This window comes from Sciurus vulgaris (genome assembly GCF_902686455.1).
Source record: "Sciurus vulgaris genome assembly, chromosome: 3".
Classification (NCBI taxonomy): domain Eukaryota; kingdom Metazoa; phylum Chordata; class Mammalia; order Rodentia; family Sciuridae; genus Sciurus; species Sciurus vulgaris.
This window is the reverse complement of record NC_136463.1, coordinates 154,284,448-154,300,976: the sequence shown is the minus strand read 5'-3', so window position 1 is coordinate 154,300,976 and position 16,529 is coordinate 154,284,448. Positions and strand designations below refer to the sequence as shown.

Sequence of the window (16,529 nt, the reverse complement as noted above, 5' to 3'; positions counted from 1 at the left end):
TTGAAGGCCAGGGTCATTAGGGGTGAAGGAAGGAATAAAGGGTTTATGCTTGAATTGCTGTGGGCCAAAGGGATCCCCAGAGGGCAAGAAGGACCCTAGTGGTTGTTGAATGCTTAATGTCCTTTTCTTGGAAGAATAAAATGTCCCTCTCTAAATGGCTAGAGTTTGATTGGTAATGGAAGAGGGGGTGCCCGGGAGGAGTGAGCACAGAGGTCAGCTCATATGGAGGTGCATGGGTTACTGGGGAGTTTGTTCAGCACCACCCAATCAACTGGTTACCACAGGATACCTGGCGGGCTTTTGGGGAAGGAGGTCAGGGGAGAAGCCTTTGAGATCCACCAGGGAATGGCCCTGGTCAGGATTTATCAGTTACTTCCCTCCTTTGCTCAACTCTTTGCATCCAAAGGCAGAATAGGATCATGGGCCACTGTCAACTGGCGCCAGACAATCTCTGAGCCAGGATAGAAAAGTAGGAAATGACCCTTGCAGAGTCCAACATGCCTGACCCGCAGTGCAGGTGATTAGGAGCCACAAAATGTCATGAAGTCTTTTACCTGAGATTTAAGATTGGCAGTCATGCTTAATCACATTTAAGTGACTGACAGGTGACCAGAATTTTCCTCCAGAAAGAAAGAGACAGAAAGACAGGAAGATACAAGGTGCAGAGGAGCTTACCTTGGTGGTGGTCCTGGGCGAGTCCCCAGCAGATAGTGGTGTGGTGCAGATCAGGAATGAGTTCTTGTTCCCTGGTGTTGAAGATTAAATACCCAAGAGACACTGAGGTGCAAGCATAGAGAGCATGTTTTATTTAAGAAAGTGATAGGGACAGACTTCTCTGAAGAGAAGGGGGCCTTGGAGTCAAAAGCCTGAGGGAGGGGTTGTGATTTGTTTTCTTATAGACGCTAGAACCCCATCTCCCCTTTAACTGTTGTCTTCTCTTTCTTCCCCATATATGTAACCAAGAGCTCTTAGCAACCCAGAGTGCTGAGGAGTACATTTTTGGAAGTTAACCATTAGTAACCCCCATTGTTCTCTTTTTGATAAACAGTCTCAACCCCTATCATTTACTACCTACACTGACTGTCCGACCTTTGCCCCTGACTCAGTTTTCTGAGTTTTCTGAAGAATGTGACATATTCTGTCTGCTTAGTCCAGGCAGGGCTGCAGGTAAATTGCTTTGTGGCATCGTGGGCCCATTTTATAGAATTATTCTCTTACTTCATGTTCCCACCATCCTTAGCTATCTGTCCCCTAACACTTCCAACTTGTATTTACTCCATGCCTGTTTCACTCACATTCCATTGTGCCCAGGCTAGATTACTCGAGTTGCCGGCCAAGATATTGTGGCTGGTTTTGTGTGTGTTTTTCTGATCTCCTGGGTCCCATAGTCACCATGGTGGTGCCTTGGTCCCAAGATGGCCCCACCTAAGTTCTCTGTGGCCAGTTAAGATACAGAATATGCTTTGCAAGTACCTGTGTGCTGTGTAGTCTCTGCATCAGCTAAGATTAGATAGCACTTTTTACCTCAGGTTTCTCCATACCAAGGCTCTGATTCCCCTTCCTCTGCCTGTGGTGAATCCCTACCATCAGCCCTGTGCTGGGTCAGCTCTGGTGAATTCTTTATTCTTTGTTTATTACACTCAAACTGCTGAGTTCCTAAGCCACTTTGAGTGTCCAATATTAGATTTGAGTGAAATCCCTCTTTTGCTCACCTTGCCAAGAAGCTGTATACCCACTGCTTTGGTCTCACACCACAGTGCAGCTTGGAATGCAGATTCCTCTACCCTGCCATCTTCTGGTCTCCCCTCTCCCAATCCTTTATTCTTTCTTTTCTTTGTAATCAGTATATTAAAGAGGCATTCATACATTTCATTCATGAATTACTTTTAAATTCTGATGTCCAGATTTAAGTATGTGAACTTATGATGATTTTTAAGCATAAAACTAAAGCTGTTCATCATATTTGCTGACTAAGAACATTAAGTTACAGTTACTTTGGAGCATGAGTCAAATAGTTTAAAGTAAGCCTGTAACATATCTAAGGAACACCTTCTTATATTATTCATGCAAACTACTCCATGTAGGTCTTTTCACTTTAATTTCCATGTTGCCCAGCTCTGGAATTCACTGTAAGGATTTGTCATGGTCCAAAGAGAGGGGAAAATTAATGCAACCAGGACGACTGATCGACATGGTTTTATATGTATATATGTGTGTGTGTGTGTGCATTTATTTTTAAGATAGCACAACAGAAGGAAATACAATTGTAGAAGTGCAAACCTTTAAGAATCAGCCTATAATAATAAACCCCTTCTTTAAAAAGGTGTCATTTCTTTCACTGATACCACAAGCTAAATTATACATTATGTCAACTCCAAGTAATAGTTGAGAAAATAGAAGGTGAGAAACAGAAGATGAGAAAAGAGCTAAAAAGTTAAATCTTAACTATGATCTATGGAAAAAAAATTTTTTAAACTGTACACTGTAGAGCTATTAGTCTCTTTTATGTAGAGGCTTATGTGGAGTGTGTGTGTGTGTGTATGTGTGTGTGTGTATGTGTATGTATGAAAGAAAAAGAGATAAATGGAAGAGGGAGAGAAAATTAAATTAGCATTAAATATGAGAATTTATCAAATTATCAGTCAGAGGTTTATTAATGAAAAATACTATTCATGTAATCTTAAAAATCTCTGAGTTTCTGGTGAGAATGGTCCCATGTTCCTATTTGAAAGATACTTTAAAAGTCTAACCTTTAAAAAAAAGTAAGTGTGTGCAATTTATTCAGTGCTACTGTATGTATAGTGGGACACTTAAGTCCTCACTGGAAACATTTAGTCTTTCTAGATGTTTAAAAGTATACAGTGGGGGCTGGGGAGATAGCTCAGTTGGTAGAATGCTTGCCTTGTAAGCACAAGGCCCTGGGTTTGATCCCCAGCACGCAAATAAATAAATAAATAAATAAATAAATAAATAAAAGTATACAACACATGGTAAAAGTAAAGGGTTAAAGTAATACCCTTTAAGAGATTTTTGTTACTACATAGGAATGGTTGCCATTTAGGCAATTCACTTGTTAAACTTGACATCTTGGAAAGTATGTTGACTATTATTCACTGGCTCATGTTTCAGGTGGGGGAGAAAATATGCAAAGAGAAGTGTCCTGGACCCTTAGATGAGTTCAGGTTGTCTAAACATTGTTTTATATATGCATTTTAGTTAATATTGCTTGGTTGTTAAAGGGTAAGTTCTAATGCCCAAAGTGTGTTAGAAATAGCAAAACATTTCTATATAAAATCCTTTTGCTAGTTTTTAGGAAAACTGTCTTCTGGGAATGACCTTTGTCAATCCACCTGTTGGAGTTAGGGGTAGTCCTGAACTTAGTCACTGGAATGATGAAGAGGGAGCAGAGGAAGGGTGAGGGAAAGGGTTCTTAGCTGGTATTCTCATAACTGGAAGATAATTTTAGATTATAACCATAGATTCATATGTGCATTTTTTGAAAAGTACATGTTTTTTTCTTGTGCACAAAGTTTATACTTTATTTCACAACACATAAGCTTTCTAGATGTCCTGAGGTGATAGTATATCATAAAAAGTAAAGCTAGTGAATTAGCAAACTTGTACATATCTTTTTGTTATGATTGATAGAAAAGATGCATGTTGGACATGGAATTGTAATACCTCTGGGCAGTGTGTATCAGGACTGGTTCATTAGGCTGGCAGCAGGGGGGAATAAGGAGGCACACAGGGAAGATGGGAGCAAGTGCTCAAGGATTTACATTCTGATGTGAGCCACTGGTGTGTGTGCATCCTCCGTCTGTACTATAGGAACACTTTAATTCACTGGGAACATGCATTCTTGCTAACATTTTAGTGTAGAAATCTGACAGTGAACCCTCTTAGATATATTATGCTTGGTGTATTCTGTTGCTTTGTCACATTTTAAATTGAGCATTAAGGGAATGCATTATTTTAGTTGTAACTCTGCCAATATGTCCGTCTAAAGGCCCGTTGCCAGTTCTGTCTTCAGTGAAATTTTGCCCCCAAGAAAGACAGGATTACAATTTTTTCTAACAGATTGAGTTGATGTACTCTTGGTTATCAGAAATACTCATATAGCTTTGGGGATTTTGAATTGGTGAATGTCCATGATGTGTGAAAAGGCATGATACACACTACTGTCTCAATCACACAAACCAGGATGTTGTGTACGAATACACACGACCTGCAGTGTCATGTTCAACTAGACTGCTTGTGACTAACTGGCTTTGTTCTTTGCTTGTATTTTTGTTTCCTATAATGCACGTATTAACTTTTAAAAATAAAAAATATTTTAAAAACATGGAAAAATCTCTCTGAAATGATTCATTTAGGAAGCAGGAAGTATGCTACTATACTTTTAAAATGCATGATAATATACTTAAATTCTTCAGTTCTTCAGGTATGGAATAGGATTTATTGTTATAAGATTTTTAGCTATACCTTAATTATCTGTCCTTCTCTGAGTTTGTTTCCCTAGCTACATTGGGCTTTTTATATTACTCATATCTTACCTTCTAGAAGTCTACCAACCTAGCAGAGCTAATGCATCATTAGTCTACTTTTCACCTGAAATATTAAAGGTTTAGGTGTAGGGCCATCAAATTCCCTCTTCAGTATCAGTGGGGAGAAGTGATATTTCTCACTTCTGGTGAGAAAAGCACTAGTGGTTGCTTTTCTAAATTATTATTATTATTATTTTTTACTTATCTGAAGAGTTCACTGAAAAGTTCATTGGATCATCTAGTGACTTCTTTCCTTTGGTATTCCCTTTGCTTCCTATATTTTAGCTAACATTTATTGATCACTGTATTCTGGGAACTTTACTTAGATCATATAAATCAATCCCCCAAACAATCGATCAATAGAGCTATTAACATTACCCACATTTTTACAGATGACAAAACTCAGAATCAAACAGATTAAATAATTAATCAGTATCACAGTCATTAATTGATATAGATTAATTTTTAAATAGTCAGTTTGACTCAATAATTCATATTTAACCATATTACTACTTATATGTTCTTATATCTATAGAATATGTTTATTACCATTTTACATATGAGATATGGGAAAATGAGATGGGGGCTGTAGGTGAAAACCCAAGATGGCACAATAGACCCCTTTTGCCCTCTACATACACTGCAATTCAACAACAGTACACAAAACAAATCTCTTATGAGAAATCTAGAAATAATTGAGAGACTCCTGCATCTTGGTGAGCACAAAACCAGCCACATTTTAGCTCATAGGGATATTGAAAACACCATCTTACTGTAAGCCCTCTCCTGACACAGTGCTAATCAAGATGAAACCTGCAGCTCCCAGTCTGTCCCTGGGAAGGGCAAGGGTGGATGAAACCATAATCCAGTGTTCTGATCTTCCTGCTGGCTGACTGAGGCACTGGCTTCTATCTTGCCTGTCTCAGAACTTGGCATACTTCAGACACTGGAGGGAATATTAATAATAAAGCTTGTGGTTTGAACCAGCAAGCTAGCACATTTCACAGCCCTACTTCATGACTCAGCACAAAGCTATGAGGAAAACAAAAAACACCCAGCTCAGAGCTTCTTCCTGGGGAGGAAAGAAGGATAGGACCATACATCCTGGGAACTTCCTAAGGCACAATTTCTGTCTCACTTGTTTTGGAGCATTAATAGAACGCAGCATAATCTTGAAACCTGGGGGCTACTGAGGATCAACAGCAGTTTGAAACAACCTGAAGGTTTAGTAAGTCCTTAGAATTTCTGGCCAGGGTGATTGGAGAGGGTCTCTGTACTCCAAGACTGAGAGAAGTGGCCGTCTTGCCTTATTTGAAAACAACACAAAATGTCAAAGAAAATGAAAGGATATGGAAATATGTTGCAAACAATGAAACAAGATAAAGCTTCTGAAACTTACATTAGTGAAATGGAGACTCATGATTAACCTGACAGAATTTAAAAGAACCATCACAAAGATGCTCATCAAGGTAGAAGGGAACATTGCATAAATAAAGTTAGAATATCAACAGAGAGGAAGGAAATATTTTTAAAAACACCAAACAACTCATTAAAATGAAAAAGATGATAACTGAACTGAAAAATTTCCTAGTAGGGTTCTACAACCCTACAAGATCAAGTCGAAGAAAAGAGCAGCAAATTGAAGAAATGGAAATTATTTAGAGGAGAAAAAAATATGAAAAAGTAAAAACAAAACAAAACAAGGTACTTATGAAACAATACATGAATTATAGAAATTTTTGAATAGAAGAAAAAAGAAAGGGATACATCAAACAAATAATAGTCTGAGTTTTTCAAATCTGGGAAAGGAAATGAACATTTAGGAATGTTGGTCACTCCCAATAAGAAGAAATCTACACCTTGACACTTTACAATTGAATTGTCAAATGTCAAAAGAGAAAGTTGAAAGCAGCAAGAGAAAACAAGCTCATTTAATACAAGATGAACCCCTGTAAGATTTATCAGTGAAACTTGTAGAAGAAACTTTGCAGGTAGATGGAAATGGAATGATTTATTCAAATGACTGAAATAGGAAAGTCTGTCATTCACAAATGTACTATTCAGCAAAATTGTCCTTCAAAAGAGAGGAAGAAAGATTTTCCCAAAGAAAAACTGAGGGAGTTCATCACTTCCATACCTGCTTTATAAGAAATGTTAAGAATGCTTCAAGTTGAAATAAAAGTCTGCTAAATAGCAATACAGACACAAATAAAGGTAAACTTGCAGATAAAGTAAATATATAGACAAATACAGAATACCATAATAATGTTATAGTGGTAGATAAATCACTTAATTCTAGAATAAAAGTTAAAAACAAAAGTATTAAAATAACTATAAAATTTAATGAGTATACAATATAAAAAGATATAATGTAAAATATGTTATAAATAACAAGGTTTGGGGAGAGGAAGAGTAAAGTCTTGAGTTTTTGTATGCAATTGAAGTTATCAGCTTATAACAGACTATTGTAGGCTTTTTTTTTTTTTTGGTACCGGGAACTGAACTCAGGCCACTCAACCACTGAGCCACACCTGCAGCTCTATTTTGTATTTTATTTAGAGACAGGGTCTCACTGAGTTGCTTAGTGCCTCGCCATTGTTGAGGCTGGCTTTGAACTAGTGATCCTTCTGCCTCAGCCTCCAGAATCATTGGGATTACAGATGTGCACCACCATGCCCAGCAATTGTAGGTATTTTTATGTAAGGATGTGGTAACCATATTAGTCTGTTTCCTATTCTTTAAAGAATACCTAAGGCTGGATACTTTATACATAAAGGAGGTTTAGTTAGCTCAGTGTTTGAGGTTCAAGGGCATGCCACCAGCATCAGCTCATCTTTGGTGAGGACCTCATAATAGAGTATGCATATGTGAGAGGGGATCACATGGTGAGACAGAAAACCTTGCTTTTTGATAACAACTGACTCTCATAAGAATTGAATCAGGGTCCCAAGAAAACTACCTTAATTTCTCCTGAGGTCAGGATACCCAATGACCTCACCACTTCCCACTAGACACTACCTTTTAAAAGTTTCAGCACATCTTAACATCACCATGCAAGGGACTGAGCTTTCAGTATATGAATCTCTGGGGGGGGACAAAACCACATCTAAATCATAACAGTAGCCAGAAAGAAAATAGTTAAGAAGACACACAAAAAGATGAGGAATCAAAGTATATCAATACAAAAAATTAATGGAACTCAAAGGAAGATAAGAAGAGAGGAAAAGAAGGCCAAAATCAGAAGACAAAAGAAAAAGGACAAAATCACAAGACAAAAACAGTGAACAAAATGGCTATAGCAAGTTCTTGCTTATCGCTTGTTCTCTAAATGAAAATGTATTAAACTCTTTAATCAGAAGACATAGAGTATCTTGACAGATATAAAAACAGGATCCAAGTATGTCCTATGTACAAGAGACTCACTTTAAGGATACATATAGGCTAAAATGAAGGGATAGAAAAAGATATTCTATGTAGATAGCCAAATGAACTCAAGGGTGGCTATACTTACATCAGAAAGAAATTGACTTTAAGTTAAGAATTTTAAGAGTCAAGGTCATTATATAATGGTAAAAGGATCAGTACATCAAGAGGATATAAAAATCGTAAATACATATGAACCAACACGAGAGCACCTAAGCATATGTAAAAGGACCTGAAGGGAGAAATAGATAACAATACAATAATAGTCAGATACTTCAACAACGCACTTTCAAAGATGAATAGAACAAGACAAAAATCAACAAAGAAACAGTAGAATTGAGTGGCATGATAAACCAGATGGACATATCTATAGCCCAAATGAAATTAATAGAACATTGTACCCAACAGGAGCAGAATCTACATTTTCTTGAACAAAGTATACGTGGAACATTGTCCAAGGTAGGTCACATGTTAGACACAAAAGAAGTCAACAAATTTACAAAGATCAAAGTTATACCAAGTATCTTTTCCACCTATACTGGAATGAAACTAAAATCAATAGCAGAAGGAAAACTGGAAAATTCACAAATACGTGGGAATTTAACAATTCAATTTTGAATAACCAGTCAATTAAAGAATAAATTAAAACCAAAATTAAAAAATATCCCAGAATGTTTATAACGTATATAATTCAACAAAGCAGAATTAAAAGTGAAGTTTATAGCAATAAATTCCTTTTAAAAATCTAAAATAAATGACCTAATTTCACACCTCAGAGAACTAAGAAATGATGCTATGTTCAAAGTTAGCAGAGGAATAAAGATTAGAGCAGAAATAAAGAATAGGAAAAGATCAATAAAACTGAGGTTTTTTTTTTTTAAAATAAACAAAATTGACACACTGGGAGATAGACTAAGAAAAGAAGATGAAAATCAGAAGTGAACAAGAAAACATTACAACTTATATCACAGGGAAGAAAACCATGAGACTGTTATTAACAATTACATGCCAATAAATTGCATAACCTATAACAAATGGATAAATTCCTAGAAACATAGTCTACAACACTGAGTACTGAAGAAATAAAAAAATCAAACATTTATAATTACTAGGAGATTGAATCAGTAGTCAAACATCTACCAATAAAGAAAAGCCCAGAACCTGATGATTTCACTAGTGAATTCTACCAAACATTTAAAGAATTAACAGCAATTATTCTCAAACTTTTCCAAAACATTCAACAGGATGAAACACTTCTGAACTCATTGTGTCTAGTATTACCTTGATAACCAAAACTAAACAAAGTTACAATAAGCAAATAAAACTAGAGACCAGTATCCCTGATGAATAGAAATGTGAAAATCCTCAATAAAATACTAACAAACCAAATTCAACAGCATACTAAATTGTTCAATAACCAGGTACAGTGGTGCATGCCTGTAATTCCAGTGATTTGGGAGGCTGAGGCAGGAGGATTGCAAATTAGAGCCAGCCTCTGCAAGTTAGCAAGACCCTGTCTCAAAATAAAAGATAAAAAGGATGGGAATATAGCTCAGTGGTAAAGTGTCTCTGAATTCAACCCCCAATTAAAAAAAATACACCATGACCCAGTAGAATTTATTCCTAGGAAATACAAGAATATTCCATCATCTAGAAATCAATTAATGTAATACAGCATATTAACAGATTATCATAAAAACCACATGATTTTCTGAATAGATGTAGTAAAAGTATTTGACAGAATTCAACAACCTTTCAAGAGTAGGAGAATACCTTAATGTAACAAAGGCCAGAACAAACATTATCCATGGTGAAAACTGGAAACTTTTCCTTTTAAGACTAGGAACAAGACAAGAATGCCCCCTCTTGCCACTTATACTGATCATAGTACTAGACCTCATACTCAGAGCAATTAGTCAAGAAAAATAAATAGCAGGCTTTCAAATAAGAAAGGATGAAGTAAAATTATCTTTGCAGGTAGCATGATCTTATCCGTAGAAAATCCTAAGACTCCAGAAGAAAAACCCACTAGAACTAATTCATGAATTCAGTGAAGTTTTAGGATACAAAATCACCATATAAAAACCTGACTACCAACCATGAACTATCTGAAAAGGAAAATGGGTTATAGACTTAAACATAAGTCCTCATACTGTAAAACCTCTAGAAGAAAATAAAGAGGGAAAGTTCAATGATATTGGTGTGGGCAATAGTTTCTTCAACACAAAAAACATAGGCAACAAAAACAAGAATGAACAAGTGGGGCTACCTCCAGCTAGAAAGCTTCTGTTCAATAAAAGAAGCAACAGAGTGAATAGATAACCTAGAGAATGGGAGAAAATATTTGCAAACCATGTATCTGATAAGGGATTCATATTTAAAATATATAAGGAATAACTTCAACTCAAGCAATAACAACAAACCAACTAAATAACTCAATTAAAAAATAGGCTAAGGGCTTGAATACATACTTGTTTTAAAGAAGATATACAAATGACCAATAGCTATATGAAAATGTGCTCAACCTCACTAATCATCAGAGAAACGCAAATGAGAATCAAAACAAGATACCATCCCACAATTGTATTTGGACAGCTATTATGGTAAAGTCCAAAGATCACATGTCAGCAGGGGTGTAGAGAAAGTGGGACTCTTGAACACTGTTGGTGGGAATATAAAATGGTGCAGGCACTTTGGAAAATAGTATATAGGTTATTACAAATAACATAAAAATCTTGTCACTACATGCATGTTTTGATTTCATCCCCATACTTGTTTAATTACTCTATATGTTCAACTTTGTTTTCAAGGTTAAATATTTTGTCTTCAATGTCTGAGGTTCTGTCTTCCAGGTGTTCTATCCTACTGGATATGCTTTCTATGGAGTTCTTAATTTGGTTTATTGTTTCCTTCATGTCAAGGATTTCTGTTTGGTTTTTTTTTCATTATCTCTCTTTATTGAAATGATCTTTTGCTTCCTGTATTTGCTCTTTTAACTGTCGATTGGTGCGATCATTCAATGCCTGCATTTGCTCTTTCATCTCATCATTCAGTGCGTGCATTTGCTCTTTCATCTCATTGTTTGCTTCCCTGATCATTTTAATTATGTACATTCTGAACTCCTTTTCTGTCATTTCTTCTGCCATGCTGTCATTGGGTTTTATTGATGTAACATCTAGATTTGTTTGCAGCATTTTCTTTCCTTGTTTTCTCATATTGTTCAGGTATCAGTGGACCGCTGAGATATTGTAGGTTTCCTCTATTGACTTACAATGTCCCTGAAGATTTCTATATATATCCCCTCTTAGCCTTCAGTAGGCTGAAGTCTTAGAGGAAGTTGATAATGCGGTGCTCCACAAGGAAGCTGCCTCTCTAGGAGTGGTGGCCTTCAGGTGGGGTATATTCCCTGCTAGTGGGCAGAGGTGTCTCCACTTGTTGACCAATGGTCATCCAAAGGGGACCTAGGCTGCGGGCTGAGGCAAGGCCTGTTTGGGCCTGTGTCTCTGGTTTTACCGTCCTTGTGGGAAAACCTCACCCGGCAGGGAGGACTCACCCGGTGGGGAGGTCTCGCTGGTCAGTTCCCTCCTTGAGGTTCCCTCAGTTTACAGCTACCGCCTGGGCTGGGCTGCCTTCCTCTGCAAAGTTCCCAGGGGCCCGGCCCTACCTCCTGGGCCTGGGAGCCTCACCCTTCGCAGATGAATCTCCTTAGGCTGCCCCTCCTCAGAGAATCTGCCTGCAGTCCTGGAACCTTCGCTGCGCCCCTAAGCGTGCCTCTGTGGAGCTCTTCCACCAAGAAGCCTCCTAGATCCTGGGACCCTGCTGTGCACCTAATTGCCTGGCTATGCGGCCCCTCCTCTGAGCAGCCACCTGGGGCCCTGTACAATCGCTCTGAGTCCCAGAGACCCGCCACACACCTCTTCCTCCAGACAGCCACCCAATATTCCGGTGCGGTCACTAGGAGTCCAAGCAACTCACTACGTGCCTCCTCCCACCAACCACCTGTAGCCCTGGGCAATCAATCACTCCGAGTCAAAATGACCCTCCCTGTTCCTCCTCCTCCTCCTGGTAATCCCCCAGGTGTTCAGGAGTGGTCACTCTGAGTGGCTCTGAATCCACGTGACCCGCTGCACGTGTCCTCTGGGCAACTGCCCGGAGCTCTGTTGCGGCCACTCGAGACCAAGCGACCCACCGCGCTTCTCCTCCAGGTAGCCCCCCTGTGTTCAGGAGCGGTCGCTTTAAGTCCAAACAACTCACCACTCGCCTCCTCCTCTGAGCAGCCACCTGGAGCTCTAATGCAGTCACTGCGAGTCCACACGACCTGCCACGCTCCTCCTCCTTCTCCTCCTCCTCCTCCGGGCAGGCCCCGGGGTTCAGAAGTGGTCTGAGTCCAAACAGCTCGCCGTGCCGCTCCTCCTCTGGCAACCGCCTGTAGCTCTGGTATAGCCACTCCGAATCCAAGCGGCCACACTGTTCCTCCTCCTCCTCAGGGCAGGCCCCGGGGTTCAGAAGCGTCGCTCTCAGTCCAAACAGCTCGCCACGCCGCTTCTCCTCTGGCAACCGCCTGCAGCTCCGGTAGTCACTCCGAATCCAAGCGACCACGCTGCTCCTCCTCCTCCTCAGGGCAGGCCCCGGTGTTCTGAGTCCACACAGCTCTCCTCGCCTCCCCTCCCCCGGGCAGCCACCGGAGCCCCAGTGGTTGCTCCGAGTCCCAGCGCTGTGCTGTGCAGCCTCCTCTCTGATGCTCCCAGTTGTCCGAGTTCACTGCTCCAGCGAGGGGAGGGGCGTCTCACCGGCAGCTCTATTTCACAAAGTTCCCTGCGTTCCCGGACGACCGTCCCATCCAGGACACCTCCCCAATGGGAGAGACTCACCCGGCTGCTTTGAGTTGGTCCCAAGTCTCTCAATATCTCCTCTTTTGAATCCTGAGTCCTGGAGCAACATGAAATGCAGCCACCCTCTAGGCCGCCATCTTGAAACCCCCTAATTACTACTCCTCTATCTTCCCAGGGATTCATCAGCCTGATGGATTTTAACTGAGCACTGTTTATGTTTGGATAGGTCCTTTGACTTAAATTGATGTTTGTGGTGAGAAAAAGTATAATAATATTTATGGTGTACATACATATAAATAGTGTTTTTATTGTTTTGTGTAACATAAAATACTTCTATTTGCCTTTTTAAACAGATACCCCTGACAATGAACCTGAAATTACTCCAAGTGAGGTAAGGCAAGTTGGAAGAAAATATCTAATAGTCATTTATTTTATGAAGGTGGTGAAATGCTTGAGTTTTTTGTTTTGCTTTGTTTGTGCCAGGGATTGAATCCAGGGGCACTTAAACCACTAAGCCACGTCCCCAGCCCTTTTTATAGTTCATTTAGAGACAGGACCTCACTATGTTGCTGAGGCTGGCTTTGAACTTGGGATCCTCTTGCCTTAGCCTCCCGAGATGCTGGGATTACAGGCGTGTTCCACCACACCCAGCAGGGATGAAATATTTGTGAATAGAGAAATATATGAAAAGAAAAAAAGCACTTGAGAAATTATTCAGTTGTTTCATAGTTATTTCTGTATGAGAATATCTATACTATTGCACAATTTTTAAAGTTAAATTATCTTCTGGAAATAATGGCTTCAGCATAAAACAGTAGCCCTTAAACATATATTTGAAGGTAGGAAACAAGGTATTTAGGAATAGAGAAGGGAAAATAAGAACAAAGTATGAAGTTCTGCATAAGAGCTTAGACATGGTTGCCATAGACCTAATTACATTTTTGACTCTTTCTCATCAAATCTTTTAATTTATCATGTTATAAACTTTTTTTCATAGAATAATACATGTGTTTTATAGTAAAAATCAGCAAAAATGATATTCACTTAATTTGTTCTTCAGCTAATTTCATAGGAGGCATTCATTCTATTCTGATAGTAGATCCCATGTCAATAATAGGAAATAAACATTTTTTCTCTACTGCTTGACAAGTTAGATTTAGTGATTCCCATTTTTTGGTCAGTGGCTCACAAATACAAATTTGAAGAATCAGTGTGTACTGTCTTTCCCAGTTCAAGGAGAGAAGAAAAAAAGTTAATGAATTGAATTTTTCATAAAGCTAACTTTATGTAACAAAACAGGCTATGCTTTATTTTATGATACCTGTCTTTATACTATTTTGATATTTAAATTTTCTTTCTTTTATAATATCTCATAATTTTGTAATATTGTTCTTTGTGTTATTATACTATTAAAATTTCCCATGTTTCATAACATATTGGTGATAGTGTAACAGTAAAATGTCACACCCCAGATTTTCTTTTTAAAGATTTTGCTGATTTATAAAATCCTGACATAAGAGAACAATTATTTTATAAGCCACTGCTTTATCATTTTAATAATTTATATATATACAAATGTATATTCCATAACTATGATTTCAGAAGTAGAGAACTTCTTGTTCCTTCTATTAAGTAATATGGTCATTTACAAATATTAATGGTAACATGATAAAGGATAAGGCTTCAATTGATTTTAATTTGTTTTCAGTACTTTCTAGTGAATAACATTTAATTGATAGCTTGTTTTATTGCTGTATTTTCTAGTTGCTGGGTGATGATAACAAAGAAGGCCTGCCCACATCAACTTCGAGCCAATTGGACCAAGCTAATTCAATTCCTGCTATTCCTGAGAGTGTTACTTCAACACCTCCATCCTCAGACACTCTACTACCCTCTATTCCTATGCAGGAAAAATACGTAGAGAACAAAATACGGTCTTCCAATGAAGGCCAATCAGAAGTCAAGCCAGAGGAAAGAAAGAGAAGTATACCATTCCTATCAGATGTAAAATCAGATGATAGACATCGAAGCATTTTGAAAACAATTTCATCTCTATCAGAGGTAAAGTTGAGAAGTACCTGTATAAAGCCAGAGACCATAAGGAGAAGGAATTTAGCTTCATCTTCAAGAGAAACTAGATGGCAAAGCAACCATCTAATCTTAGCTGAAAGGAAGAGCACAAGCTTAGTTTCCCCAGATTTGAAATTGAAAGGTAGCTTTCAAAGCCAAGATTTAGAAGATCTTGAATTAACCTATCCTCATATTTGAAGTACAAGACCAGGGGGGAAATAATTAATTTTAAAAAACAAAGACAAATAAATTAAAAATGTATTTATATGTCTCCAAGTAGAAATGTGTCTGAGTGTATTAAATATTCCTATACCCTGTTTATATTGATCAATAAGGAAAACCTTTGAAGAAAAAGAAAAGTGACCTGAGATACAAATAATACAAACTAATCTCTAGGCTCATGTAAAATTCTGCGGAAAGTGTAACATCAGTACCGAAATATAAATTCAAAGGAAATTTAAAAGCCTTGGAAGTTGTTTTAGTAGAAAAAATTAATGAAACTGTTATACTACAGGAAATAGCATGTTATCCTTGTTACAGATAATTTTATACTTTAAAACGAGAATGATTTGAATGTAAATTTAAAGGTACACCAGAGTAAAATCTTTCTCAAAATGATAGTATTTTGCTTAGATCTTTGCATCCCATTTGAATCACTATTACAGTAGCGCTTTTTATTTTGGTACTGGGGATGGAATCAGGGGTGCTCTACCCCTGAGTTACATCCCCAGTCCCAGTGCCGCCCCACCTTTATTTTTTATTTTGAGACAGGGTCTTACTTGGTTGCCCAAGTTGACTTTTACTTGTGATCCTCCTGCCTCAGTCTCCAAAGTAGCTGGAATTACAGGCATGTACTATAGGTAGCTCTTTAAAAAACAGTATAAAAGGGCATATGGGTCAAGTAAGGGTTCTAAGTAAGGTTCTGTCTCTAAATATTTCAGCTAGCTTGGTCACCTAAATCTCTAGACCTCTTTTTTCATCCTTTTATATAGCAGACCAGATCATTTATAAATTCCCTTCCAAATTTCAAAAGATACAATTTTATTAAATATCTCTAACCTAGGGAGTTAATCTGCTTACTCAACAACAAAGTAATGCATTATCGTATAAAATTTAGAAAGTTTATATTTCATTATATATACTTATACTTATTTTCACTATCCATATATATATACTTACAACTTGGATAAAACTATACATTTAATTTTATATTCTCCTTTTTTTGAGTTAACATTATAAACACACCTGAATTTTCTCAAAATTTTGCAAGATACAAAATATCCTCAAGTATGGATATTCTATGATTTTTAAGTTTCCATATTGTTCGACATTGTTTGAAATTGGCAATCTTTTACTATTTATTTGAATAGGTGATTATTTAGTAGTATAAAAATGGCATGTTGACAAATTGCTGTCCATAAAGACCAACAGTTAATACCAACAGTATTAACAGTCTCTAAATAATGATTAAAACCTTTTCATGTTTATTAGTCATTTTCATTTTTCCTATAAGTAGATAGACCATGTCCTTTGTCTGTTTTTTTCTCTTTTGAAGATTTGTGGATCTTAAATTTTTTATTTTATTTAATTTTAAGAATAGTGACAACTTGTATAGGCAAGTACTTTTCTATAATTTGTAGTTTGCTTTGATTTTGTTATA

The 16,529-nt window shown here is 37.6% G+C and overlaps 1 protein-coding gene and 1 long non-coding RNA gene across 2 annotated transcripts in view; both read left to right on the top strand.

Annotated features, from left to right (window-relative positions):
- C2CD6 (C2 calcium dependent domain containing 6) overlaps positions 1 to 763 on the top strand; it is a gene marked incomplete at both ends in the record, with an annotated part of 101,203 nt that extends 100,440 nt beyond the window's left edge. The window contains one exon of the mRNA XM_079130395.1: positions 606 to 763. Within this exon, the coding sequence (XP_078986521.1) occupies positions 606 to 763 (158 nt within the window). The remainder of the gene's footprint in view (positions 1 to 605) is intronic.
- Positions 764 to 14,754: 13,991 nt separating this feature from the next.
- Positions 14,755 to 16,529, top strand: part of LOC306655933 — a 39,554-nt gene continuing 37,779 nt past the window's right edge. Inside the window, exon 1 of the long non-coding RNA XR_013762360.1 lies at positions 14,755 to 14,860. This is a non-coding gene — a long non-coding RNA (uncharacterized lncRNA). The remainder of the gene's footprint in view (positions 14,861 to 16,529) is intronic.